We start from the raw sequence: 27,368 nt of genomic DNA, 5'->3' as shown, positions 1-27,368 counted from the left end.
TCCAGCCGCGCAGTGAGGATCAGTTTTCATCCTAAAGATTTGATTTTTCGTACGAAGCAACTTTTTTTGTTGGGATTTGGTAAGGCTGATTTCCAGAAAATGAGTGTATTTTATACCAATGTAGGCTTTACAGGCCGATTCATTTCCCTCAGACAAGGAAGTAATTGAATTATTGAAATCAGAATAATGTAATTTAGATATTTTTCCCACTAATTTGTAATTTGATAAAAATTTCTGATATAGTAATTTAGTGTAGTAATGAATTATATGGCGGCAGTAGTTTCGCATCACAAGTTGTTAATTATTTGCGGAATTACATTCACTTAAATGCACTGCTACTCTAGGTGCTGGCGTAACAATAGAGTTTCTTACTATTAACTAGGGGGAAAGCTGGCAGCGCTGCACCTGAGCCAACATGGTCACTCAAAGCATCATGGGGCGATGAGCTACTTGATGCTGGACAGTCGGTTTTTTTTCAGGAACAGAGAGTAGTGTTACTCAGATGTCTCGTCCCGTCCACGGCGCAGACCTTAGTTTCTTTCTATGAACCAGAGGGAAAGCTAGCGCCCGCCTATGGGAGTTTGCATGGAGCTTCCTCGAGACCACCTGAACCACCAGGGGCGCTATGAGCATCATGGGGCGGAGAGCTACCGACTGCAGAACCACAACTTTTGGCCAAAAAATAATGAAAAAACAAACGTTCGATAATCAAGAATGTCTTAGCATTCAATATCCAGTCTGTACATTGCAACAAACGAGCAGAATAGCATGTAAATATAAAGTTTACCAAAAATAAGTGGTGGCTTGCTCTCCTATTGGCCAAGTATTGCAGAAAAAAAACATTTCGTGCTTAACAGGCACTTTTTTAAAAGGAAATATGTTTTTGAAAAAAATGTCACTTCAACACTTCAAGTGGTTTTTAATGACATTTAAAAAAACAAACCATTTATTTGCATTGTGTGCTATTACGTTTTCACTACTATGGCTTTTGCGCAATATGTTTGCACCAAAGTCATCTGCGCTGTGAACGGAACGGGACATCTCAGTAATGCCACTCTCTATTCATGAAAAAAAGAACTTCCGCACCAAGTAGCTGATCGCGCCATGATGCTTTGAGCACCAATGGTGGCTCAGGTGTAGCACCGCCAGCTTTCTCTCTAGTTTATAGTAAGAAACTATGACTTTGGAGCAAACGTAGAGCGCAAAAGCCATAGTAGTGAGAAGGCAACAGCACACGACGCCAATAAAAGGTTTTTGGTTTCCGAAGTGCCATTAAGAAACTTCTTAAAGTGTTCAAACAAAATTTTTTCTGCAAACATATTTTTAAACGTGCACCTCTTAAGCATGAAATATTGGTTTTTGTGGTGTGCAATACATGGCCAATAGGAGAGCAAGCCATCCCTTATTTTAGGCAAACTTTATATTTACGTGCTTTTCTGCTCGTTTGTTGCAATTAATAGACAGGATATTGAATGTGAGAACATTCTTGATTATCGAACATGTTTTTTCGTTATTTTTTTGGCCAGATGTTGTGGTTCTGCTGTCAGTAGCTCTCTGCCCCATGATGCTCAGGTGGTCTCAAGGAAGCTCCATGCAAACACCCATAGGCGGGGCGCCAGCTTTCCTTCTAGTTAATAGTAAGAAACTTTATGGGCAAAACTGTCGAGACCCCTAATATCGCATTTACACGGGCGACCATAACCACAGTTAAGGTAACTATGGTTCCCCGTAACTATAGTTGGCCACTCTCACATGGCATACGAAACTGCAGTTTCACCACCTAACCACAGTTACCCACACCGAGCTTGCCAACCTCTGTTTGCTACATTAACCGACAACACGCCGGCACCCATGGCAGCAGCAACACCGAACAACTCGTCCTCCCAGATGCATGTCATCTCGCCTGATTCAACAACTGCGGCCCTGATACGCATCTGGGAGGACCAGCTACAACACGCGCAATGCTTGGATATATTGTGCAATTGTAGTGGAACTGAATGCCGGCCTACCGCCGGGAGAAGGCCCGTACACCAGCAAACAAGTGAAGCAGGAAATGGAAAACCTCAACAAGAAATACCGGTAAGTGCGACCTTTACTGAACGATGCTCGTGCCATGGGGTTCTTGGCGCTGTTTTCATAGTGCAGCTGAACTGCTTACGTCAGCCTCGCACGTGCGATAGTAGCATGTGTTGTCGCTGGAGCAGTGCATCGATTCCTTTCGCCGTCATCGCACAGTTCTGGAGTGTCGAAGACAATCTTGTGAATGCATTGTTAAGGTGGTAAGGACTCGAGAGTAACGACCCCAGGCAGGAGCAGCATACGCAGCACTTAGAATCTTCGCTTGTGCACATGTGCACCGCGCTGCATGCCGTCTTCTTCCTCATTACAGGCAAGTTGTTCGTCGTTTTTATTTGCAAATTTCAAACTGCAGCACTGACAGCATTGCTGTACGCATCGCTACTTCTGGTCACCTGCTAGAGCAACAATTTAGTGAATTGAATTTCTAGATTTATTTCGTATTTCTTTACCAGGCTTCACTGTGTACTAGCACTATCTTTGAAGTAGTATACACAGTGCAGCCTGAGAAAGATATATTGAAGAAATAAATCTAGAAATTCACGAAGTAAGATATTGCTAGAATGACAGTAGCTGAACCATAATGCACAGTCGTGGCTTCAATTGCAAAGCTGCAACTAGCAGGATTAAGTTTAGCCACATTGCAAATGTGAATTATAATATTAATTGGTTTTTTTGGGGGAAAGGAAATGGCGCAGTATCTGTCTCATATATCATTTGAATTCGTCAATTTCACCAGTACGTGTGCATATGCATTAGACACTTATCTATAAAATTTTAGTCTTGGATTCAGAATGTGTACAGAGAAGCTTAATCCACTTTGAGAAATGCTGTGATCACAACCTTCAAATGTTTTTTTAGCAACACATTTAATAGCTCACATCGTTTTTATTTTTCCAGGCACCTGAGATGGACAAGCACTTCAGCTGGGTCGCCTGGTGTCCCATGGATCTTCTACTGGCAGCTCTAGTTTCCTCGGCTGCCTACCCATCAACGATGATGGGCGGGTTGAGCAATGTTTAGAGGTAATGTGCGATTTTTGAACATGCATGTTATGTCATTCAGATCACTTCAGAATTCTATTGCTGCTCATTTCTCAGTGCGGTAAGTACACATTAAAATGCTGGCCAACAACAGGTAATGAAGAACAGACACAAGCTGTTGTGTAAACCACTCCCAGAAACATGGGCACTGCCCTCCATGTCTACATTGTTGCCTTGTGCTGTTGTTCTTTGTCATGAAGCATCAACCAACTAGCCAAGCAACTCCCACTGCTCGTCCATAAATCCTTGTTTTTTTCTAGCAATCCTACATATCAGTAGTTAGCTGGTTGTCTTTCCATATACGTAATGTTACTATGCCAGAGTAAAGGCCACTTTGTTGTACAGGAAGTTCAGTGCGCATTGCTAGTTAGGTTACGTCCTTTTTCTTCTGGTGGGAATCATGTCAAAAAGCACACACTGCAGATAGATAAGACTTAAGTCTAGTAAGATGAAATCATAGTACGCACCAAAATTTCGATGCCTTGGTTTGCGTGATATATTAATATTGTGAGTGCTGTATGACAATTCATCTTTCAAACTTGTGCACATGCAGCTTCATCCTTCTCTTGTAGATACCCATCGTCATCCATTGATTCTTTTAGCAACTGGGATTGAATACAGTGGAGTAATACAGCAACCTGTGGATCATAAGCTGTTATTGTGAACTGCTGTTTCTCTACAGGGACACTGAAGGGAAGTAGCAAAGTAGATAATAAATTTTTATGGGATATCTGTAATGTCCAAGTAATTCAATAAAACATAGCAGTGGGCTAGTTGGTTATCTATACTTGGAACGAACGACAGCATAAACGCCAACCACAGAAGAGAAGCGTTCTCTGTGTAGTGTCCTCTTCTGTGGTTGTCCTTTTTGCGCTGTCTTTGTTCGAAGTATATAAGTAATATCTGCATTGTATTGTGTTTTTGTCTATAAGCTCTTTGTGTATGCTTTTTGTATTTATTGCCATTTGACATAAAATACACTCAATTGCAGGTTCAGTGCTGTCTATTGCTTCTTTCTGTACTGTACCATTTTTCGTGCTGTTTTTAAGCCTTGAATCCTTGAATGATGGAGCAACTGACCCAGCAATCCTTCCTTTGGAATCACGTTGACATTGACGATGCCTTACCATTGGACAGGCTCTGGGGGGGGGGGGGGCATGTAGAGTAAGCTACTCCCACAACCATGGGCATTATTGGCAATGGGGAGCGATAATAGCACTTGCGTCTTCAAATTGGAGCCCCGTGTCATACCTAAGTTCGCACCTTAACTCCCATGTACTTTTGTTGAGCTCAACCTCATCAGCTGGGTTTACCTTTGGTCAACTATGCCCCACATGCTTGCACATGATTAACATATTGCTTGTTATTGACTTTGATTAGCTTGCTATACTCTCTTGTTCAGCTGTTCATTCATTTATCTATTTGCACATACTGGTGCCACAACTTTGGCCCTAGCAGGAGGAGCACACAACTATAAAAGCCATAAAACCATTAGCCGCAACAGTCACAAGTCATTTAAAGGACATAAAATCAAACATTCATCACAACACCAACACTAGGAGCCATATAAAAATCCTCCAACTCGTTCACAAAATATTTCGATGCACATAAACCTAAAGGAAGGCGATTGCACTCCGCAACAATATTCAGGAAAAAACTGAACTGAACCCATTGGTTCATGTGAAAGTTGGGGCTAGGGAATGCTCATTTACATGTTGGGATCTTCATATATTTATTTAGTTCAGGAAAACAAAAATTTGAACTGCTGCCTTCTTTCCAGGTTGGCCATCACAAGTTTGTGTTTTTGTAATATATTGTGGAAGTGGATGATTGCATTACATTAGGACACATTTAACCTCTTTTCTGAGATGATAACATGCTGCTTTGTATGTTTCATCATGTGCAGCTTCCAGTTGTCAATGAGGCACCAGACAGCTCAGATGTGCTCCTGTCAAGGGAGGACAGCCTGCCTGAAGGAAGCAGCAGAGACGACCTCTCACAAATTGCGGCCTGCTCCCCCATTTTCAGTGCCAGTGCTGCAGTACATGTACTGCAAGACGCAGGCAACAGCATCGGTGACACAAGCCGAGCCAGTGCTGGCGCAAGCAGCAGTGCCGGTGCTCGCACAAGTGCCAAAAGAAGGGAACACCAAAAGAGCCGCCACAAGCAACAAGGACCTGCTATAGAGCAGCTTGTTACCCTCCATAAAGGAGAAAACGAGGCAGCAGCAAAAGCCGACCACAAGGCACATAAAATGCGCAAGAAAATGATGCGCCTCCAGAAGGAAGCTAATGCCATTTAAGCAAGCATGGTGCAACTGCTTGCAAAATTTCTAGACAACAAATAAAATAATGACTCGCTCAATGAAGAGTGATCAAAAGAACTGGAAGTTATTTGGTTTTCCATGATATTACAGCATGTGATTAGATGAACTCAGATCTTTTACTGCTGAAAGTTTTATGTTGTGCTTTAAACAGTGAATTATGTTGTGTGGGCTGGCTACCGTGGTAGCTTGCAGTATTAGTTATTAACAGAACACATGGATATGCTACAGGGATACACAGGTAGAAGTGCAATAATCAAACAAGTCTCTTGCAAGTACTTTGCTGCTGCTCTCGCAGTAACACTCCACCTGCTTCTCCACTCAGAACCACTGGCTGTTGCATGTTCACCAGGAACTGTTTGCTACAAGGCTGATATTTTTCTTGCAACTGAACTGGTTTTTTTGGGGGGCAAGTGATAGAACAGTGGGGAATTTTGACAACAGCAAAATAGTAATGGCATGAAATTGTTCACAGAAAGTGTACTTTGGTTTAACGAGTTGGGCTGGGATTGTAATGAAATTTATCACACTGAGTCTTTCAAAGCTCTCATCATTGGCTCACATTTACATTGCATTTTTGTGTTTGCTTTGTGTGGATGATGTGTGCAAAAATATGAAGCTTCCACCTGTGACCGACATGATTTCTTTACCTTCATGAAGAAAAAGAAAAAAATTCTCGCAACTATTGCTTAATCTTCGACTAGATATAAAATGTTCACTCTAATATGATTGTAAGCACCAACAGCTTTCTTCGGTCAGAGGTATCCGCTTCCTTTGGGCTAGCATCAGGTGCATGCAACAGCCTAGCGAAAAAATATGGTGACACCCAGGGCACCCTTATTGGAAAGGTCTATATAGTGAAAGCATTTCATTCACTATACTGCTTTCAGTATAAAGTTCAATGCCACAAAGGAACAAACACGAAGAGACAGAGACAGAAAGAGGCCACTGCTGTATCTTCCTGTGTTTGTTCCTTTGCAGCATTCAACTTTATGATGAACCAACTAGCCAAACAGGAAGTACTTGTTTTCAGAGGGAGTGCAAGACTAAAAGCTTGTACTACTTGACAAGGTACCATCAAGTTGCTGATAGGCAATGTGACAAGACAATGGCCAGTTATACACAAAAATTATAAGCAAACAGCAAGTGATAGAATAGCAGGCAATATGCAGACCATGTGACACAAACACTGAAAAAGGTAGTACCATGGCAATAAATCGGCAACATAATCAGTAGTGCTGAACAAGAGTGAATCATATAAAAATGGAAAGCTGATGCCGGCATTTCACTAGTGTCGGCAAGCAAAACTGTTTGGAGAAAGATTTGTTTACAGGAAGGAATGAAATCTTCATTATCAGTTCATTAGATATGGTTGCATGTAGGTGAAAGTTTGTCATAAGGAGTACTAGTAGTTGATACAAACCACTTCATTTTGTAGCTTAACAAGAACCAATAATTAACATTAGATATATAATGCAATACAATTTTTTGAGAGCCTGGCCCCAACAGCAGCTTTTCGATGGAGGTGTAAAGCAAGACACTTGCGTACTGTGCAATGTCAGTGCATGTTAATGAACCGCAGGTGGTCGAAAATTCTGCAGCCATCCACTCCCGCATCACTCATAGCCCAAGTCGCTTTGGAACGTTAAACCCCATAAACTAAACAAACACTATTTCATGAAGCACATAAAGATTACGAAAATTACACTAGTAACCGTCATAACCTTCACCCAGTAGGGAGTATGCATCATGTGCATGCAATGCTTCCATTTAAAGTTAGCCGAACCCAGTGTCTGAATAATGTGTGTGTAGCTCTGTTCAGGGCTGTTCCCTCTTGGCAGAGGTGTTCTTCTTAGATGCTCTTGAGTTTCCCACGAACTGGGTTCTAGCTCAAGGCAAGGTGCTTGGCCAGGGCATTCCTGATGGCCAGACCCGACGGCTCTGCCCGGTTGCTTGTGCACAGTGGCTGAGGCCGCCTTTCATCAGCACTCTGCACCACACTAAACCAGCTTGAATCACAGTGATCACTGAGCTGCTCACAAATGTTTTGCAGCACACAAGCTGCACGGATCACATAATTAACATTGTGGATGTCACACTCGAGGCCCTTCAGCACTATTCTAAAGGATGCTTTGTCACGTCCAAAAGCATTTCCAACAACATGTCCGGCACTCAGCAGCCGGTAGTTAAAGGTCTGTGAGGGGGACCCAGAGGCTACCTGGAAGGGAACAGCTTCATCAGGTATGTCTGCAAGGGGAAAGCTTGATCACCAAGAATTGTGGCAACTTCCTCACGTTCAACTACTTTTGTTTCTTTTCGGAACAGCTCACTAGCCAGAGTAGCTGGCAGTCGAGACTGCGCACGCCGTATGTGCGCAGTCTGTGCGCCGCATGCGCATTGCGCATCAAAGAGCAATTGAACGTTACTGCGCACGCCGCAACGGTTTCGCCGTTCGCGTCCTGCAAACAACACAGCAATTTTCATTTCCCTAGAGTCCGCCACTTAGCACTGGCTTTAAATTATTCGCTCATGCCTTCTCGACTTGCAATATGTTCTCGGGACAAGCGCGAGGCGTAGGCATGCCTTCTAGTGCCGTTGGCTCGCGAGCACATAAAAATAGCTCACCCTCGGACGCCGACGGCTTTCGTTCGTATATTCAAAACTGCACCCTCACGATTGTCCACAGCAGTTGACGCGGCACGGCGAACATCGCGGCCGCGTTCGTCCACCGAACGCGACTGCTCCAGTCAGCTGCGTTCGACTGAGCGACAAACGAATGCGTGCTTTGAGCATGAAATTGTTTTATTACACACGCAACAAATTTCAAGTGAGGTGCGATAAACGGCTCCGAACTATACTATCATCACTCGATCTTCGTCATTCCTTGGTTCGGCCCGCCGTGGGGCTTGGGGCTTGCGACCTCGCGACGTGGGGCTTGCGACCTCGCTGCAAAAGGTAGGAGCAAAACCCACTGCTGATTTGATTCGCGATTAAAACGTAGTTACCTTACAGTTGAACGCTTCCTCGGCACCACTTTGTCCCTCCGTGCACGGTGTAGCCTGCGTCTCAGCCACCGCAGAAGCAACCAGCTGCATGAAAGAAAAGCACGTTGAATACAAGCACACACACAGAGAGTTTTACCATTACCGTTGAATCGTTTGCTTGTCCCGCGCTTGAAACTCGCATTTTCTCTTCCTGAAGCGCTTTTTTTATCATCATCTCTTCGGCCTTCAGCTTGCTGCTTAAGTCTTTGAGTTTCTGTAGCACCTCCTTGGCAAGCTTTTCTTCCTCTTTTAAATAAGCAAGATAGCGCTGCTCCGCCATGTTTGCTTACTTGGACTGTTCAGATGCCTGCGGATAAAAAACTACCACCAATGTCTTCTGTTGCGACCACGGAGGAAGACTATATAGACGAGATTCTTTTACCCTCGCACGCAGGCTGCGGAGCGCTCCTACTCTCGACACCAGTCGCCATCTGTCGGCGCGCGCGGCGCGTTGGACGGCGGGCAGGTCGCGCCGGCGGCGCGTAGATGCGTGTTAAATTTACGTGTTCTTCGCTTCCGTCGTTGATGCGCTCTATCACCTAACGTATGTGGGTGTGTGCTGTGCATCACTACTCACATTTTCCTAGGCCGTTCTACGGTTATCTGATACTGTTGGCCGACGTAGAAAACTCGTCTGGCAACTGGTGTAGGGGCACAGGGGGGGAAGAAAACAACATGGCGTTCCAGTAAAACGTGTTCGTATCTTGCTCTCCGGAGTCGGACTTATTACTGCTTGTGGTGGCTCCGGCACGCCAACAAGTGGACAACAAGTGGCGACGAGGATGGGATGAAGACGGAATGAACGTACGATACCCACCAAGGCAAGCCGACGACTCTACGTGAGACGCAAGAACCGGCGCGACAAGTAGGTGGCATGGCGCAAGTACTTGGCGCTCAGCCATTGTTCGCGGCACCTCCGCAGTTCGATTCGAATGCGGAAACATGGACAAACTACTCCGAGCGGCTAGAGTCTTACTTCGATGCTAACGAAATCACCGACAACGCTCGCAAGCGCGCGTTTCTCATAACATGTCTCAACCCGGAGGTATATGGTCGTCTCCGAAGCCTACTGGCGCCGAAAAAGCCGCGGGACGAACCTTATGAAGCCATCATTGCACTTCTCAAGCAGCACCTGAACCCGGCACCGTCGGAAATTTACGAAACGTACCGGTTTCAAACCCGCGTACAGAAAACCGGCGAGAAGGTAGGCGAATACCTGGCAGAACTTCGGAAGATCGCAGACAACTGTGGCTTCGGGAGCGCGTTGGAACGAAACCTGCGTGACAGATTTGTCATCGGGTTGCGAGAAAAGATGGTCCAACGAGTACTTCTGGCTAAGCCAAAGTCTTACTCTCCAAGAAGCAGTAGATATCGCCACGTCGGCGGAATTGGCGATACAAAATGTTGAGCGCCTACCCCACTCGAGCACCGCGGAATCGGCGAACGAGGTCAACGCCACAGCGTTTAAGAAGAAAACGAATCCGCAATACCGACACACCAAGGCAAAGACGCCGCGCCCGTGCATTCGTTGTGGCGACTGCTCACACGATGCGCCCAACTGTCCGCATAAGACGTCGACTTGCTATAAGTGCCACAAGCAAGGGCACTTAGCTACAAGGTGTTTCGGTGGGGTAAAAGCGAAAAGGCCGACGAAATTTCAGGCCAACGCGGTAAGTGCCGAAGCTGGCGACAGTAGCTGCACTCCAGTCCTTGATATTTACACGGTTACCAGCGAAGGTACTGCGGTCGAGCCGGTCTACAAGACGGTGAAGTGGGGACCAGTGAATCTCGACATGCAGGTGGATACGGGTTCGCCAGTCTGCATAATTCCTGAAGAAATATACCATTGCCATGCCAAGCAGTGGCCAGCCCTGAAGCCCACAAACAAAGAGCTCCATTGTTACTTGGGGAAGCTACCTATCAGCGGGGTGCTTCATATGACAGCGCAGCACCAGAACTGCAATGCAACTGCTGAACTGTATGTGGTGCAATGCCCAGGACCTTCACTGTGTGGTAGAGATGTGATCCAAAAACTTCATCTGCTGCCCGACCAAGAGGTAGGCACAATCCTGACTCCAGACTGTGAAATCTCAAGTGTCACAGAACTGAAAGAAAAGTTCAAAGACCTCTTCGAGCTGGGCACAGGACTGATGAAGGGACCTCCTGCCAGCATTGCCATGAAAAAAGATGCAACTCCAAGATTCCTGAAAGCCCGTTCACTACCTTATGCATTGCGCGAAAAAGTAGGAATGGAACTGGACAGAATGTGTCAGCAAGGGATCTTGTCTCGTCAGCCACAGCTGCTGGGCAACGCCAATCGTTCCAGTGGTAAAAGCAGATGGAACCTTGAGAATTTGTGGGGATTTTAAGGTCACTGTCAACCCAGAGAGTGATGTCGACCAGTACCCACTCCCAAAAATGGGAGACATTTTTGCCTCTCTCAAGGGTGGCTATTGGTTTTCAAAATTGGACCTACGTGAAGCCTACTGCCACATACCACTGGACGATCAAGCAAAGCAAGTTGCTGTACTGAACACTCACAAAGGTCTATTTGCTTACAATAGGCTACCATATGGCATTGCATCAGCCCCTGCCATATTCCAAAGGAAGATGGAAGAACTTCTGAAAAATGTGCCGGGCACGCAAGTCTTTTTAGATGATGTTCTGATTGCAGAGGATAAGAATAGCTATGGGAAGACTGTGAACAAGGTACTGGAAATCTTTCGAGAAAATGGTATCCGGTTGCGGAAAGACAAGTGTGTGTTCGGAGCACAGGAAGTGACCTACCTGGGACACAAAATTGACCGACACGGCTTGCATCCAGCGGAAAAGAAACTGGACACTATTGTGAGAGCACCAGCGCCCAGAAATGTCCAAGAACTCAGATCCTTCCTGGGCCTGATCATCTATTACCGGTTTTCTGCCCAACATGTCAAGTCTCCTTGCACCTCTGTACCAGTTGCTACAGAAAGAGAGCAAATGGAAGTGGGCATCTGAAGAGAAGAGAGCATTTGAAGCTGTGAAGAACTCTCTGATTAACTCTAATATGCTCGTGCACTTTGACCCCACGAAGGAACTAGTGCTAGAATGTGATGCCTCACCAGAGGGAATTGGTGCAGTGCTATCTCATGTGATCGATGGCATTGAAAGGCCAATAGCGTTCAGGTCCCGCACCCTCACAAAGACAGAGAACTATTCTCAGTTGGAAAGGGAAGCCCTGGCTCTGGTGTTTGCAGTGGTAAAGTTCCGTGACTACTTGTTGTGTAGGGAGTTCACGTTGAAGACTGATCACGAACCACTGGTTGGACTCTTCAAGGAATATAGACCAATTCCTACTACTGCAGCATCACGCATTCAAAGGTGGGCAATTACCCTTGGTGCCTACAAATACACCATAAAGTATAAGCCCGGATCCCGCAACCAAAATGCAGACGCACTGAGTCGACTACCTGTGCCAGCCAGTGAGACAACTGCAGATGCAAGACCCTGACCAACAAGACAGTGCACTAGTAGCCAGCATCTTGGACACGGCATCGGTCTCAAGGAAGCAACTCGAAGACGTTGCTGGGAAGGACCAACTCATGCAATGCCTTCATGAATACATACCGGGAGGATGGCCTAAGAAACTCCCACAGTCTAACCATGACCAAGTACTGCCATTCTGGAGACGTAGGAATTTCCTCACTGCAGATGGACAACTCATCTTCATGGGAGACCGACTAGTGATCCCTGAGGCAGCTAGAAGAGCATTCCTGTTGGAACTGCATGAAGCACATTCCGGACTCAGTACCACAAAAGCTTTGGCAAGGAAACTTGTGTGGTGGCCAGGAATTGATCAAGACATAGAACAGCTCCTGCGGAATTGCCCTATCTGCCAACAGACGGCATCAGTGCCACCCTCCGAGAAGGCAGCGGCATGGCCCGCAACAACCCAGCCGTGGACACGTGTTCACATAGACTATGCTGGTCCAATTGAAAACAAGATAGTGTTGGTTGTTGTGGACAGCTATTCAGGCTGGATCGAAGCAGTCGCAACAAATAGTGCAACGACTACAGCAACCATTGAGATCTTAAGGAGCATATTTGCACGATTTGGTCTGCCCAATTGTCTGGTGTCTGATAATGGCAGTGCCTTCGTCTGTGCCGAATTCCAAGAATTCATCACGAAGAATGCCATACGGCACATCCGTACAGCGCCCTTCCACCCTCAATCTAATGGGCTTGGAGAAAGAGCGGTGAGGGCAGTCAAAGACGGTCTCAAGAGACTCACACTTGGAACACTCTTAGCTCGCTTAAACCGGTGGCTGCATGACCACAGACGCACACCATCCGAAAGTAGGGACAAATCCCCAGCTGAAATGCTCCTGAGCTATCGACCCAAAGGACGCCTGGACCTGCTTCAGCAGAAACCACAAGAGCCGAACGTTGAAAAGGCACACGCTAACAAAAGGGAAATGGGTCCGTGGCCAGACTGTCTTGTTCCGCAACTTCGGTCTTGGCCAGCGTTGGATGAAGGGTACGGTTCAACATGTCTTGGGAAACAGGATGCTCAAGCTCAACACAGCCGGAGGACCCGTTACCCGACATTTCGACCAGGTTCGTCGTTGTGATAACGGTAGCCCTACTGAGCAGAGTGAATGGTGGGACCTACATGAACAACACTCAAGTTCAGCACCAACCCCTGCAGCCGAAGGTCAACCCGGACGGCCCACTCGTATCCGCCGACCGCCAAACCGACTGAACTTGTGATGTGAGTGTCAGTGGTGTGATTCTCAAACCAAGTGTGGGGGAGTGTTTGCCGACGTAGAAAACTCGTCTGGCAACTGATGTAGAGGCACAGTGGGGAAGAAAACAACATGGCGTTCCAGTAAAACGTGTTCGTATCTTGCTCTCCGGAGTCGGACTTATTACTGCTTGTGGTGGCTCCGGCACGCCAACAAGTGGACAACAGATACACACTGTTACACACATATGCGAGGGTAGTCGACCAGGTATGGTATGGATTGAAAACCGGTACTTACAAGCACATTTCAGCGCTGGCGTGCCGTGTGTTGCAGTTTTTTACGTACACCATCTATGATAATTTTATGCATCAGAATGTATATTTATTGATTTGACTGGATGGTGCAGCGATGTGCAATCGGTAACCGGATCTGCCAGCTGCAGATCGAAGGTTGTCCAGCTAGGCGCAGTGCGTGTTTTCAATCGCCAGTACGTCTTTAGACATCCGGGCGCTGAGCTTGCTATTGTTCCCGTTAAACACATTTCGTGCATGGGGATGTAAGCACGACAACCACCAATTTAAGTTTCTATTTCCGTATGTATCTCAGAGGGGTCCGCGGAGTAAAGGGCTGACCGTAGTATCTCTCTGCTGTTGGTACCTACCTGAATCACAGCAACATATACACAATTTTATTACATTCTGTGACACGTGACCAAACGGCTACGCGACGCTGTCACACGCGCCGAGCGCTCCCAAAGAAAAACACGACTTCGGCCCGCAGAATTTTTGAAAGCTAGCCTCTCTGCTGTTATTGATTCAATCTTGGATAAATTTAGCGAGAATGCGTTTTTGTGCGCCCGACAGCATATATCATGACCAAATTTGTGTTCTGTTAGCCCTGTGACTCAGTTGTGCTCACAACGATAATTTGTTGTGACCGGCGCACCACGCAGCTGGCGACAAGAAAGCCATATTTGTGGTGGGTGCTTTATGTATTGGAATTGAAATTGCATGCTAGCTGCGCACATAATGCTTGATACTGACCAAAAACGTTTTGTCTGTGATGGAGCACCTAGACGGTAGCAAATATAAGCGTGAGCGCGTGCTAATCGCCGGCAGAATTAACGTGAATGCCAAACTATATGTCATGATTAACGCATCAGTTTTATCCGCTTGATAAAGCAAAACCTCCTGCAACACAACCATGCTGTGTAAGTATGCTGGACAACGTTTTTTTAACGCCCCAAGGGAAGTAAATCGCGGCTATATGCGGCCGCGGAGCTGCCGCAGCCCCGCTGTCCCCAAAGAAACGCCCGCACCGCGGCGCGCCAGTCGGCGGAAAATTGCCGCGCCCGAGAGCGGCTCTGGAAACTCCGCTGTCTGCGGCGACCAGAAAAGGTCACTATATAAAGCCCCTTGATAATCTGAAAGTATAGTGAACTAGAATGCCTATCTAGTGGCACGAACGGAGGCGCGCGGCAGCGTAACGGCTGAGGCAAAACGCCTCTCCTCGCCGCAAGGGGCGCTACTGCGCCTTTTACTAGCCCCGCGCTGCCGCTGCCGGGCTGCTTCTCACATTCGGAACGGCTCTCCGGGCGCTGAACTGGCTGAAACGAAGTGTTTTGTCTGCGTTCTACGTTTCAGCGTTGCTCCTCGAGCTGTAAACTGTGAGTGATCCGTAGAAAATCGTCTTGCGTGTGTGAGGTTCGTGCTATGAAGACACTACAGACAAGCACGATGCCGAAAAGGAAGACGGACTCCCATTGCTTTGCCCCGGGCTGTCGGAGCGGTTATCCAGGAGCTCCTAAGGCGTCTTTGTTCGCCGCTCCCACGGACGACGAACTTAGGAAGAAGTGCGAGCGCAATCTGCGAAGAGATGACAAACCTTTCACTGAGTCCTCAGCGGTCTGAGCGCCACTTTGAGCCCGAGTGCATATTGCGGGACTACATACACATGATAAATGGCTCCGAAGTGCGACTTCCCCTTGGGAAGCCGTTACTGGGACATAGTGCGGTGCCTACCCTCCTGCTTGACTGTCCGTCTTACCTTTCTGTCCGAAGAGCGAAACAGGCCAGAAAGAAGGCCAGCAACAGCAAGCGACAGGACGCACAGAATGAAAGTGCAGATGTCGCGCAGGAAGCGCTTCGTCAGCCTGTAACCGATGTTTCTATTTCCGAGCTGAACGCTCTAAATGAAGCTGCAGGCCCCACCGAGAGTGGGCCCTTCACAGTTAACATGCTTCGAGGTGTGATGCTTCCCTCAAAGACCTGGTGCCGGATAAATTGCGACAGTGATGCCAGCGTGCTCTTCGCAACAACATCGATACGAAGAGACACCAAACTTTAAATTCTTCCCGAGAAATCCGTGCTGTTCCCTTTTGGATGCAGATGCTGGCCAGCAAAGCTCCCATAGTAGCAGGAAGGAACTTGTTGATAAACTGCTAGATGCAGGCAACATAGATGCAGCAAATGCAGTGTTCCCGAAATTATACCCCCAGACCATTCCACTTGCACTGTGGCACCAAGTGACAGCCGGCTAATATTTTATATAGCTGGTTATGTGGACAGGAAATGTGTCCTGAAGACGGGCTTTGAAAGCTGCCTCAATTTGCTTTTGTTGACCAAAGAGGTGACTGGGAACTTAAACCTAGCCAGTTCACTCGCATGAAAGACAACGGTGGCCTTCTGTATCCCTCTGCCGCCCTGTACAAATTTGTAGCTGACCTAGAAAATGCTTTCACAACATGTTTTAGCCTCCTAGAACTACATGCAGACAGTATCATTGATATTGTAGATGTGGTTAAGGCAAAAACAGAGCTTCGACTTGGCTGTCCAGACCACTATGAGAATGTTGCTGCCGAGCTCACTGCTTTTACGTAACAACCCGCCTTCACTTTTTTATGAAAAGCATCAATAGCAGCAACAACCGGAAACGCCAAGCTTTTAAGTTCCTGAAAATGAGTCGATGCACTTAGATTTGCGAAGCACCCTGTTAGGGTAGCTGCAAGCCCAGCCTTGTTTCCACGGATGAAATTTCTATGTAACCTAATCTAGGCTGGTTATGCCAATAATGTGCCTGCCATCAAACCAATATTTGCTTCAGTTTTTCTTTTACATATCCCCACTTGCCAATAAAAGTATAATGCTCGCGTCCCGTGTATTATCAACCTGGCTTACGTAATGCATACACTGCAAGTAAAATTTTCCGAAAATTGGGTTGGAAATATTTTCAGTCATGGGCAAAATTTTCTCAACAAAAGGCGTTTCTGAGGCCGCTTAACCGTGTCAGGAAATAACTGATTTAAGTAAGACTAGATCACACGTAGGCGCGTGCACAGATGAATGAGGGGTGTAGTTCTCTATAATTAAGTCGCCGCGGTGGCTCAGTGGTTATTGTGCTCGGATGCTGACTCAAAAGACACCACTTTGATCCCGGTCGCGCCGATCGCATTTTGATGGAGGCGATATGCTAGAGGCCCGTTTACTGTACGCGATATGTCAGTGCACGTTAAAAAGAACCCGGGTGGTCGAAATATCCAGAGCCCACTACAGCGTCCCTAATAGCCTGAGTTGCTTTAGGATGTTAAAACCCATGGCACCAAACTATAATCGCAGGTAAACAATATCAGCCTGGCAAAAGACGCACCTAGACAACTAACATCCACCGGAAAATCCGTGAGCCTCTCTCATTGCCCGGCGCCCGTTCTTGGTAGCAGACGGCATACGACGACGCGATTTTTCATCATCGCCGAAATGCTCAAAGGGGGAAAAAAGGTGCCTATGAGGTTACGTTGAAGCTAGTTGAAGCAAATTGCATGCACTACAGGCGTATTAGTACACCACACCAGAACAACGACTCGGAGAAACACACAAGCTCCAGCGACGACGCCGCTAGAAAAAGTTGCAGTGACGCCACCTGGTGGTTTCTACGCCAAACGGCACCACTAGGATAGTATTCTAGTTCACTGTATTTGAAAGTAGCGACATTCTCCTCCGCGCCGCGCTTTCCTCCTCGAATCTCCTCGCGCCGCGGCTGTGAGCTCTGCGCACGACACGCTTTTTCTCCTTGGCGCCCGCCGGCCGACCCAAACCCAAATTTGCGCTGCAACATCGAGTCATATACAGTTGGAAAACTTAGGCCAACTGTAATGGCACCGTGCTAGTCAGCGATCCACATTAATCTGCGTTAATGAGTTAATTTGCTACAAAACCAAACAATGAGCTAGACGATGAAGTCGTATACCTTGCGACAGGAACAGCGTAGCACGAGACAAAGAAGGGACAGGAGAGACACGACGCTTTGTCTTGTGCTGCGCTGTTCCTGCCGCAAAATCATGCACCAACCAGCCCAGCTTTCCACCTTGCTAAATTCATATACCGTTAAAAAGCTTAGAATGAATGCAAATGCTCTGAATTAGTTTACGATACCTATTAATCGGCGTTATTGAGCTATATGCAATCAAAACCACCCTTTGCATTGTAGTATCGAGTCATATACCTTTCGAAAGCTTAGGTTCAGTGCAAATGAGGTGTGCTAGTTATCGGCCCGAATTAATTAGTGCTGAATATTTAACTGCAGTTAAATCCTAAATTTCCACTATAGATGGAGAACTAAGGGCAAGCGTAAACGCGTTATGCTAGCTGGCCAAACTTAAAGAAAAACCTCACAAAAAGAGAGCTAACATTCTAACTAGGCTTAACACGAACTGCTTCGAAATGTTTTCCTTTGCTTTTGCATTCAATTGCGCACTTTCAGTGCGATCAAGGAGCGCGGACAACCATTAATCGAACATTATTAGGCACTGGTGCCAAGGAAGCGCAAGAATATACTCGGTATACCTATGAGAGAACGCATTGTTATCTCCAGGCAAGATGAACGCCTCTCGATAATGTAATATTATACTTCACACTGAAATTTCGTTCCAGTATGTAGTAGGGGATCTAAAGCTGGTATTTTGATTAGGCATCACCTAAAATGTATCATTAAAGAAAATGAGAGCATTGTCAGCAGGGTTATTTATTTTCGCGCACGCAAAAGAACCTTGATTGACAAGATACACGTAACAGACGGCAGTATCACATAATATTCAGCATCCACGCTAGTGTAGATATATGTGCTATGCAGTATTGATGACAGTTCAGAAAAACATGCTCAAGGAAATACAACAGTGGTGTATGTCATAGCCCAAATCAACATCACTTTGTACATCTATGCAGCAATTTCATGCAAGCGAAAGTTAATGGACAATGGGATCTTAGGCTAAAAGACTGTTAAAAATTGCCTATTTGTTGTTATAAAGACGATGCTACAGGTGCAAGAACTAGCACGTTTTGAGCCCAGTCGCTATTTACAGAGATGCAATGCGCGGATGCTTTGGAGATTCGTTCCGTTCTGGCCTCGCATGCAAAATAACCTAAAAACGAAGCAGCAAACAACCCTCGAATGATGCCTTCCAACCAACGGTGTCAACCATTTTTTATGACGTCGTGGTTAATCCTTAAAATGAGTTGCCGGGCGAGTTGGTATTCCATGCTTACATTCACAGCGCAAAGACGAACACGGACACGAGGGGAGACACCACAAAGCACCGACCTCAACAACGTGAAAATCCCCCAACGAGAATAAATATGGTATCATTAATACCGCATAACCATCATCAGGCCGCTTGCTGCTGTTGTACGCGCAACAGCACGCCATAGCGCTTGCATGTTGCGATAAAAGCACGGCGCTGTAATATTCGCTCGCCGAGCGTAGGAGAAAAATGGAGCGGAGGAAAAATTAAAACACAAGCAATACGCCGGACCCGCGCGTTTCCAAGGGCAACGGCAGGGAGACCAATCGTCGCTCAGGAAATCGGGCGGAGAGCCTACCCTCAGGGAAGGGACGAGGAGAAGGAGAGGAGGTCGCGCGGCGGCGGCAATGTTCAATGGTTGGCGGTACTTTCATATTATCAAGGGGCTTTAAAGGTCACAAGCCCGCGGCGCCACTATCATGATGGCGGCCTGGAAATAAACTACTGCCGTTTCGGTTGCCAAGGCAACCGGTCGAGCGTGTTGCTCCCGTTCGACCGCGCGCGCCTGACTTCTATTGAGGGCACTCTCGCGCGCTTCTTTACCGCTGGTAGCCCGAAGAGCAACTGGTGCTACGCTTCAACCATTTCAGCACAGTAAAAAATAAAACGCGTTCTTTTCCATGACCGCTATAAGATGATCTGTAGCTTCTGGTTGTACGCAGGGCTTTTGCTTGACACCCGCGCGATGACTGATTGGATGGGCATAAGCGCTGCTGGTATTCGTCGACTTAAACATGCCTTCACGTTCGTCGAGTATGTGACCACGCTAAGTTTCATCTGCTGGAGGAGAACGCTGGCGTCGTATGGCGCAGCGTTTATGATCACGTCAGCCGAGAAGGCAACAAGCGGCTACAACTTCTCACCTTGCTCACCTTCTCCCTGCAACACTTGTAACCGCTTTTGCAATTTGGAACAAAACACCTGCATCCCATCTTATTCTAGCAAATTCCGAAGGAGGCCGCACGGCGCGTAGCAGCGCTGTTAGTATTACGGTCCTCGAACAGACACCGACAAGAACTGTTGCTGTTTGACTTAAGGGCGCAGAAATACGTCAAGGGGTGCCCGCTGAAGCAAACACCCGTGTCGTCTGCTTTGAGTGCGCGCTGCTGGAGAGCGTGCCGGAGCCGCCTGTCCGGGCGCTGCATTTTTTTTTTCGTTGCGGCTTCTACGAGGCGCCGCTTGGCGCCGCCACTTCATGCGGCCCCGTCGGCGCATTCAATTGTGACTTTATCTGGTCGCCTGCGCTCGCTCGCGCTGACGGGAGTTTCACCTCCTATATAGTCTTGCTCCGTGGTTGTGACCAAGACCTACTGAACTAGAGACATGCACCAAGGCTGTAGGATGTTGCAAGTTGCGCGTCCGCGCCGTTGGTGCCGCCACGGTCGAAACGATTGCAGCGATCCTGGTATCGGCGGTAAACGCAGCTGAAATTAACCCTAATAAAAGTAATATTTCGGGACCACAATAGATAATAAAAACATGCTTGTGAACTTAATTATAAGCAGCCATAAGTATTAAAAATAAAATATCATAGAAATGACTTGCAAAGATGACGCATCACGTCCGCGCCACGAGCAGCGCAGCCGGTGCATCTGCAGACGCCCGCGCGGGAAGCGTGGGCGAAAGTAGGAGAAACGAAACTTTCGTGTCCGACGCAGATGACGGGACGTATGCACGGGAGCAGCGCAGAATGGTAGAGCACATTCGCGACAAGAGTGGACAACGCTTCTGCAGTGTTACTGCCCACCTCAGGTATTTATGAATTCACTGCACATTATATCCCTCTTGGCGTAACAAGTTCACAAAACCGTTGCATCCTTCGTGCCTTTGTTTTGGCCGCCGTTGATCGTTGCGATTTGAAATTGTCCATGGAATACAACGGATTTCGCCTGGTTCCGTTTACGGCGGCGGCTTTGCTTTTGCGAGATCCGTTTAAAAAGTACGTTTAGACTCATTAAAGCAAAAATAAGGGGCCGTGCTGCAGTTCTAGATAGCCCGACGCGTCGCTACTTTGTTTTGCTTGCTTACATGTGTGTGTGTGTGTGCGTGCGTGCGCCTCACTGTCTGGCTTAATCTTAAGTGTCTCGCTGTTACAGATTGGTTTAGGTTTTATGGAATTTAGTGCTTGCATATATATTACGTGCGTGTATTCTGCAGCCGCGATGTGACCGTCGCATTATCGCGCAGGGCTCGCTAAAACCAGTAGGTTGGGGCAGCGCGCTGAAAGTCGAAAGCGCACCGTGAGCTGCATAGGAGTTGTTTTTATAGATGCACAGGCAGCTTTCATTGGCGATATTCAGGCTGAGCTCCCCAGTGTGCCTCGCGGAAGAGTTGCTCGAAACTATTGTGTACCATCCCAGGTGAAAATTCAAAGTGGGCCCACTTCAAAGTGGTTTATAGAACAGGTACCACTTGCAAGCGCAACCACTTGCAAGTTGTTTCTGTTGCATAAACCACTGTGAAATGGACCACTTGAGCAAGTGGGACCACTTTACAAAAGGAACCATTTGGTAATACCAGGTCCAAAAAAAATCGTTGGAGATTTCAGTTAGAAGCAGCAGGATATTTCAGTTGGTTCGAACTAGGTTTTGAAATTGGTTTTAAATAATTTTAAGATGCAAAAGAAGAACGTGAGGACAATGCTCAGCCTTGGTACCTATATGTTTACACAGGTGAACTGCATATGCAGTCATGGAAATCGACACACAAACTCACACTTATACAAGGATACATCACGCACAAGAAACGTTACATATACATTAGTAAAATTGGATCATGTGTACATCCACGCACAGAGCACACTACGGCTCCTATATATATATATATATATATATATATATATATATATATATATATATATATATATATATATATATATATATATATATATATACACATATATATATATATATATATATATATATATATATATATATATATATATATATATATACTCCACTTCTAACACTCATACTAGGCCCAGTGGCGCTTGCCGACTGAGTGCAGTTATTTCATATAATTTCGACCGCAGTGACTTAGCAAATGATGAATGCAACTCTGAAGAATTAAGCTGCTGATAGGTCTTACTTTAAGAATCGTTTTGGTCTTGCCTTGTTTGCCGAATATGCAAATGCTCATATGGATTGTGGCCAAGCTGTGGCCACTTGCAGTCTAGTGGTACCACTTGAATGCAAGTGGGATCATTTGTGAAACCACTTGCTTTGAAGTGGCACCAGTTGTAAAACCACTTGCTTTGAAGTGGTACCACTTGAACGTAAGTGAGACCACTTGTAAAAGCACTTGCCTTGAAGTGGCACCACTTGAAAGCAAGTGAAACCACTTGTAAAACCACCTGCTTTGAAGTGGCACCACTTGAAAGCAAGTTGTACCACTTGTAAAACCACTTGATATTTTCACCTTGCCGGCAGTTTAATACTAACCTCTGAAGTACTTTTATAGAATACATAAACAACGCACTATTGGTCTGCAGGAATCAACTGGTACTGGCTGTATGCTGTAGATGTGCAGAGCCGCCGCTAACTTTATTGTGACATGCATTATCGGTTGTGACGACACAGCACAGCTGTGTCAACACTGATCTGGATTGAAATAGAAGTCTGCAGGACTGGGGATTTTATTTCTAGTCTGGATCTCCAGAGTGATGCTTTTGCTTCAGGTGCTTCTAGCACTTACCCATTCAACCACCAATCCCCCTGCCCTTGTTTTTTGTTGACAGTGGATCTGCCTCAGTCAAGTTGCCCCGTGAGCTCAACATGAGCCTGGATGTGCAATATTACTCAAGAAAGCTTGACTACTTGGCCCAAAGTGGTTTTCTGACTAGGACCACTTAAGGGGCTAGTGGAATCACTTGGGCCCAAGTGGTTTCCTACTGACCCCTTGAGGGGCAAGTGGAACCACTTGGTGCACCAACTGGCACCAAGTCTTCAAAGTCATTTTCAAGTGAAACCACTTTGAAGACCACATGGGACCACTTGCGTTCAAGTGGTTCCTAAGTGGAACCACTTGATAGGTAAACTGGTACCAGTGCATTAAAGTGGTTCCCAACTGGAACCACTTTGCAAGTGGTACCACTTGCAATACCACTTTGAATTTTCAGCTGGGGTAGTGCTGCCGCTCCAGACTCCGCTTTTACGCGGTACAGCCTGCCGCCTGCTCTAAGCATTGTAAATTTCCCTCAGCCCTCCACCCCGGCTGTCTCTGACGTTTCTCGCTGTAAGCACGCACGATCGACCATATACTGGAGGGCACCGATCTCCCCACAGTATTCCTATCTCGTGATGCATCTCTTCTCGTTCCTTTCTCTCGTGTCCGCTTTCGTGAAGGTCCCAGAAAGTTTCGCCTAGTATGTTATGGCTATTTTCGCGGTTTCGCGTCGCTTGCCCCCCCCCCCCCCCCCCGGTTGCGGGAATGGGAGGCCGAGGGCGCTTTAGGGTCTGTATAAGCGAGGCAGCGCCTTTTGCGCGGGTCGCTTTTTTTTTACTTTTTCTGTACCCAACTTTGTTCTCGTTTTTTTTCAATTACGCAATGCAAAGCTAGTTTAAGAAAAATTACACCTGAGCACTACAACACCTGGTTTCGAGCCTCCTACAGTGCATTTGTTCTTTTTCAACAGGTGCTGGCCCAAGGACACCCATCAGAGTGCCCACAAAAGCACCATGAACCTGTGATGGTAAGTGCACAAAGAAAACATGAGAAATTTTTCAAAGTGCTCATTTTTTCATTTGGATAAAAAACTGTGGACCGGTAGCATTGATATTTTCGTGATGGATATCGTGAGGTCTGTAATGGTGCATCAATTTTACTTTAATGCAAAAAGTTATTTCTTGATTCTCCCATTTGCATAACTCATACATGTCATGAAAATGTACACATTCTTCAGACACAGCTGTGTAAATACTTAAGCTGTTTATTGTTTTCAGAACAAAACGTATAGACAGGCATACCTTCAGTCACTTTGTTCACAAAGTTTTTATATAGCTGATAAGGCAACATATATAGAGCACTCGAGATACCAGTTGTCTGGCAGCCACGTTTACATGAATGTGACCCATCTCGACTTTCTAGCATATCAGATGTGGGAAATGCGCACCCGTCCCCTGCCACCTGCACTTGATACTAGCTGCAGCTAACAAAAGCATCCTAAGCTGAAAGTGGGCGCAGCTTGCCGTTCCACAGCCTACACCGGGCTTTGCACAACCAAGCTTCATGTGGTGCGTGTAAACGATGACGCAGCAGCCGAACGAGATACATGAGGAAATATAATGTGCCGCAGTCGCATTTTTGTAAACTTCGCTTATGTAGCCGAGTATGAACTAATACAAAACCATTACTTTGCAAGGGTTGTTGCTTTCTGTCAATGTTTCATAAAATTTTGCAAGTTCTCTAATGAACTGCTTTCTTGCCACGTTTAATTTCTGTGGTTGTGAATTTGTGGTCCTTAGATGGGACAATCTTCCTACTACATGATAAACTTCACCTATGAATGCTCATTTCTGCCTAAGTATATTCATGGCTTCACACAAAACATGACATAGCATTGCACGGTAGGCAATTAGTTTCCCTCTGATTGCACCCTAACAGTAATTTGTATGGGATCTAGGCTGCTCTGTGAGGTTTACAGAAAGATGTCTATTTGTTTTCTTTCATATTTTTTTTCAGGTGAAGTTGGCCCAGTGGCCTCAGTGGTGCTAGACAGGCCAGCGTTGGACAGGCAACAGTGACATCAGCACTGGAAGCACCAAAAAGAAGGCAGAGGAGACGCACATGTGCGTACACCGCTCAAATCCTCAAGTGGATTGAGAAACTGCATTCTCAAAGTGACAGATACAAAAAAGTACTGGGCCGGATTAGAAAAAGGCATGAGAGAAGGCGAGTAATACATCTTGAGGTTCTAAAACAGCATGAGCTGCATTTGCTACAAGACCTTTTTTCAGATGAGGCACTGCTCTTTTCCAAAGTCCAAAAAGTGTTTTCATATTTGCTGCCACAATCTCTGAAGAATGTCTATATTATTAAACGAATTAGATTCTGACTTCGGACAAGAAATCACGCAGTGTGCCTAGTGCCCACATATCGAATGTGTGTAAGAATCTTGTTGAAAGGAGGGGAAACCAGCAAGGTATGTTCTGTTCAGTAGGCTGAAGTCTGAAGTTACTTAAGTTAATGTGGCACACAAGGCTACATGGGCACACCTCATTTGTCAACAGAAGCACAGATACAAAGTCGAAGCAGATGCTCCCACCATAAAGAAGCGTAAATATACTGTTTATATTCATGAGCCATGACGCATTGTGTTACTAAATTATTAAAATATTTAGTTCTTTATTTCTGCCTACCACTTATGTGTTCTCTCTTTGTTGAAGTATTTATTTGTCATGTTCATAAGTGTTTTGTGTTTGTTATGTAAAGGGGGTTGTGGCTTGTCTCCTGAGCCACAACACCCTTCTACTAAGCATCTTTCACACACACAGTACACCACTGTGAGTGATGTGGCTGCTATACTAGTTTATAATCCTGCTCTGGTTGCACATATATGGTACTTGCTTTTGCTCTAGCTGCATTACTTCTTTTATGAAATGCAAGGTTGCTTCCTGGAACTGTTGTGTGCCATGTTAGTCTGAGTATTGCTATGACCGGGGGTTTTGAATTTACTTATTACTGATGCATACTAACAGCTTACAAAAGTTACCAGGGAACCCCATGTTATATGGCTTCTTTCTCCTCCTGTTCAACAAGCATATAGCCATACAGCCACTTAAGAAATGCCAGAATTCAATTATTAATGATTAGCTGTATACTGAAATCAGTCTCTCTAAGTAGTTGTAGCATAATTAGTGAAAAAATAAAGTAGTGAAACTTAATGTTGAGGCATGCATGGCTTCAGAAGCTCAAGAAATCCAAAAAAGTACTCTGCAGAACCCAAGGGTTTTGTGGTATATAATTTGCCATCTTCTGGTCATGACTGTTGGGGAAATTACATAGTAGTATCTGGAATGAAGTGCCAGCAAAAATAGGCTGGCTCAAGCATTCGGCTCTGTCACGATTAAGAGGGAATACACATAAGATGTGACTTGGTTGACATGTATGCTAGTGTCGAAAACAGGCATTCTCTAACTATGATAAAATGCTACTTATACTGGCTGTTTTAAGAATTTCTTCTGCAAGTTTTAACATTGAGGGTTTTACATCCCCAAGCAACACAGGCACTAGGAGGGACGTAGTATTAGTGGCCGGCATGTTGTATTGGATCCCTTAACATGTGGAGACACTGTACAGTACAAGGACCACTCGCAATTTACCATTTACTCAATCACCCAAGATTGTGGTAGATGTGATATAATGCCACAGAGTGGCTTGTTATACACATTGCACATTATATTTGTCATTTCTGTATGAACTGTTTATATACATGCATATCTTGGGTTACCCTCCAGGGTGTCATCACTGCTAACTGAATTAATGACCTCTGATTATTGTTGTGGGCCAGCCACGGCCACAGTTGTTCTGCGAATTTTCAAAAATTCGTTTCTCACCTTGCCTTGGTCACATTTTCTTTCCCTTTGCGTCTACACTAAACAAGTATCCGAAATAAGGAGTGGCAGACGAGCCATGCCCTAAAGCGTGCAAGCCTGCAACTCATTAGCCAAGAGGTAAACATGCCCATTGTTAGCAGAGCTAGAAGGTGAATTTTTCTTGGTGTTTGTATATGATGAAGTTTTACGTAGCACTGCAGCATATTATGTTGTCCTTGGTCTACTTATGCACTGTGAATTCTTCTGCACAAGTTAAAGGTTGAAACTTTTGGCTGGCTCACTTTGTATGTGTATACTCATTGCCACACATGGACCAAGGACTACTTATGCACTGTGAATTCTTCTGCACAATTAAGTTAAAGGTTGAAAGTTTTCGCTGGCTAGCTGTGTTTGTGTATACTCATGGCCACACATTGATATATTTCAAGGCATGTGAAATGTTTTACTTCATTGCCATTTACCTGAATCTGTACAAAATTAGTGTGTGCACATGTATTGATTGATGCAACATTTGGTTATGTATACCATACTAAGTTTTTGCAGCATACTGGCATTTTCCGATACTAATTCCATGGAGTGGCAGCTGTCACTGATATTGCCATGCCGCTGATGCCTAGAATCACCACTTTTGTACATTCATGGTGAACACTTATGTATTCTTTAATAAACTGTCGTTTGCACTGAATTGTTTGCACTTTTGCTTCTCGAGCGAGCGCCCAAAGCAGGTGCTATGCAGTCGCGGCGCTCGCCACCATGCACCATGCCACCACGACAGACACATCGAAATACACGCTGCACATAACGTAAGTACATGGAAATTAAGCAGCGCGGGAGCAGTTAGTGATCAGTATTTACGAAGCTAGAATCCAGCTAGCGCCCGTCAGCACCACGAACGCTCGAGCAACCGGCCGCGACCAGCCGCCTAGGGCTCATTCACACTTGAGAGTCGCAGAGGTCGCGCGACTGTTCTGGACGAAAAGCGACAGTCGCAAACGGTCGCGTTGGTCGAAAAGCGACAGTCGCAGGCCAGTCG

The 27,368-nt window shown here is 46.0% G+C and overlaps 2 protein-coding genes across 5 annotated transcripts in view; one reads left to right on the top strand and one right to left on the bottom strand.

The window, feature by feature from the left end:
• The window catches only part of LOC144115531 (uncharacterized), a 147,714-nt gene extending 120,694 nt beyond the window's left edge, over positions 1–27,020 (top strand). For 2 of the 4 annotated variants that reach the window (XM_077649950.1, XM_077649959.1), the window contains 2 exons: positions 23,416–23,472; positions 24,462–27,020. Coding sequence is in view for 2 of the 4 variants with exons in the window: in XM_077649959.1 (XP_077506085.1) it covers positions 23,416–23,472; positions 24,462–24,494 (90 nt within the window). In the remaining 2 variants the exon portion in view is untranslated. Of the gene's footprint in view, positions 1–2,976; positions 3,102–5,025; positions 5,474–23,415; positions 23,473–24,461 lie in introns of those variants that run through there. The other 2 variants (XM_077649948.1, XM_077649957.1) reach the window with 1 other exon arrangement.
• Positions 8,226–8,874, bottom strand: LOC144099451 (uncharacterized). The gene is made up of 3 exons (XM_077632758.1): positions 8,590–8,874; positions 8,453–8,531; positions 8,226–8,388 (listed from the first exon to the last, which is right to left on the bottom strand). The coding sequence occupies exons 1-3, from the start codon at positions 8,764–8,766 to the stop codon at positions 8,306–8,308; spliced, it is 339 nt and encodes a 112-aa protein (XP_077488884.1). The 5' UTR covers positions 8,767–8,874; the 3' UTR covers positions 8,226–8,305.
• Positions 27,021–27,368: the final 348 nt, after the last annotated feature.

The sequence above is a fragment of the Amblyomma americanum genome, chromosome 1 (genome assembly GCF_052857255.1).
Source record: "Amblyomma americanum isolate KBUSLIRL-KWMA chromosome 1, ASM5285725v1, whole genome shotgun sequence".
Taxonomy (NCBI): Eukaryota; Metazoa; Arthropoda; class Arachnida; order Ixodida; family Ixodidae; genus Amblyomma; species Amblyomma americanum.
Note: the sequence above shows the minus strand (reverse complement) of the source record. Positions and strands in the feature narration are given on the sequence as shown.

Excerpts from the sequence above, each read along its gene's own strand:
- LOC144099451 (XM_077632758.1), bottom strand. The coding sequence starts at position 8,766 with ATGGCGGAGCAGCGCTATCTTGCTTATTTAAAAGAGGAAGAAAAGCTT. Across the intron at positions 8,532-8,589 it reads GACAAGCAAACGATTCAACG|CTGGTTGCTTCTGCGGTGGC; the intron begins GTAATGGTAAAA and ends TCTTTCATGCAG. Across the intron at positions 8,389-8,452 it reads TGCCGAGGAAGCGTTCAACT|CGAGGTCGCAAGCCCCACGT; the intron begins GTAAGGTAACTA and ends TACCTTTTGCAG.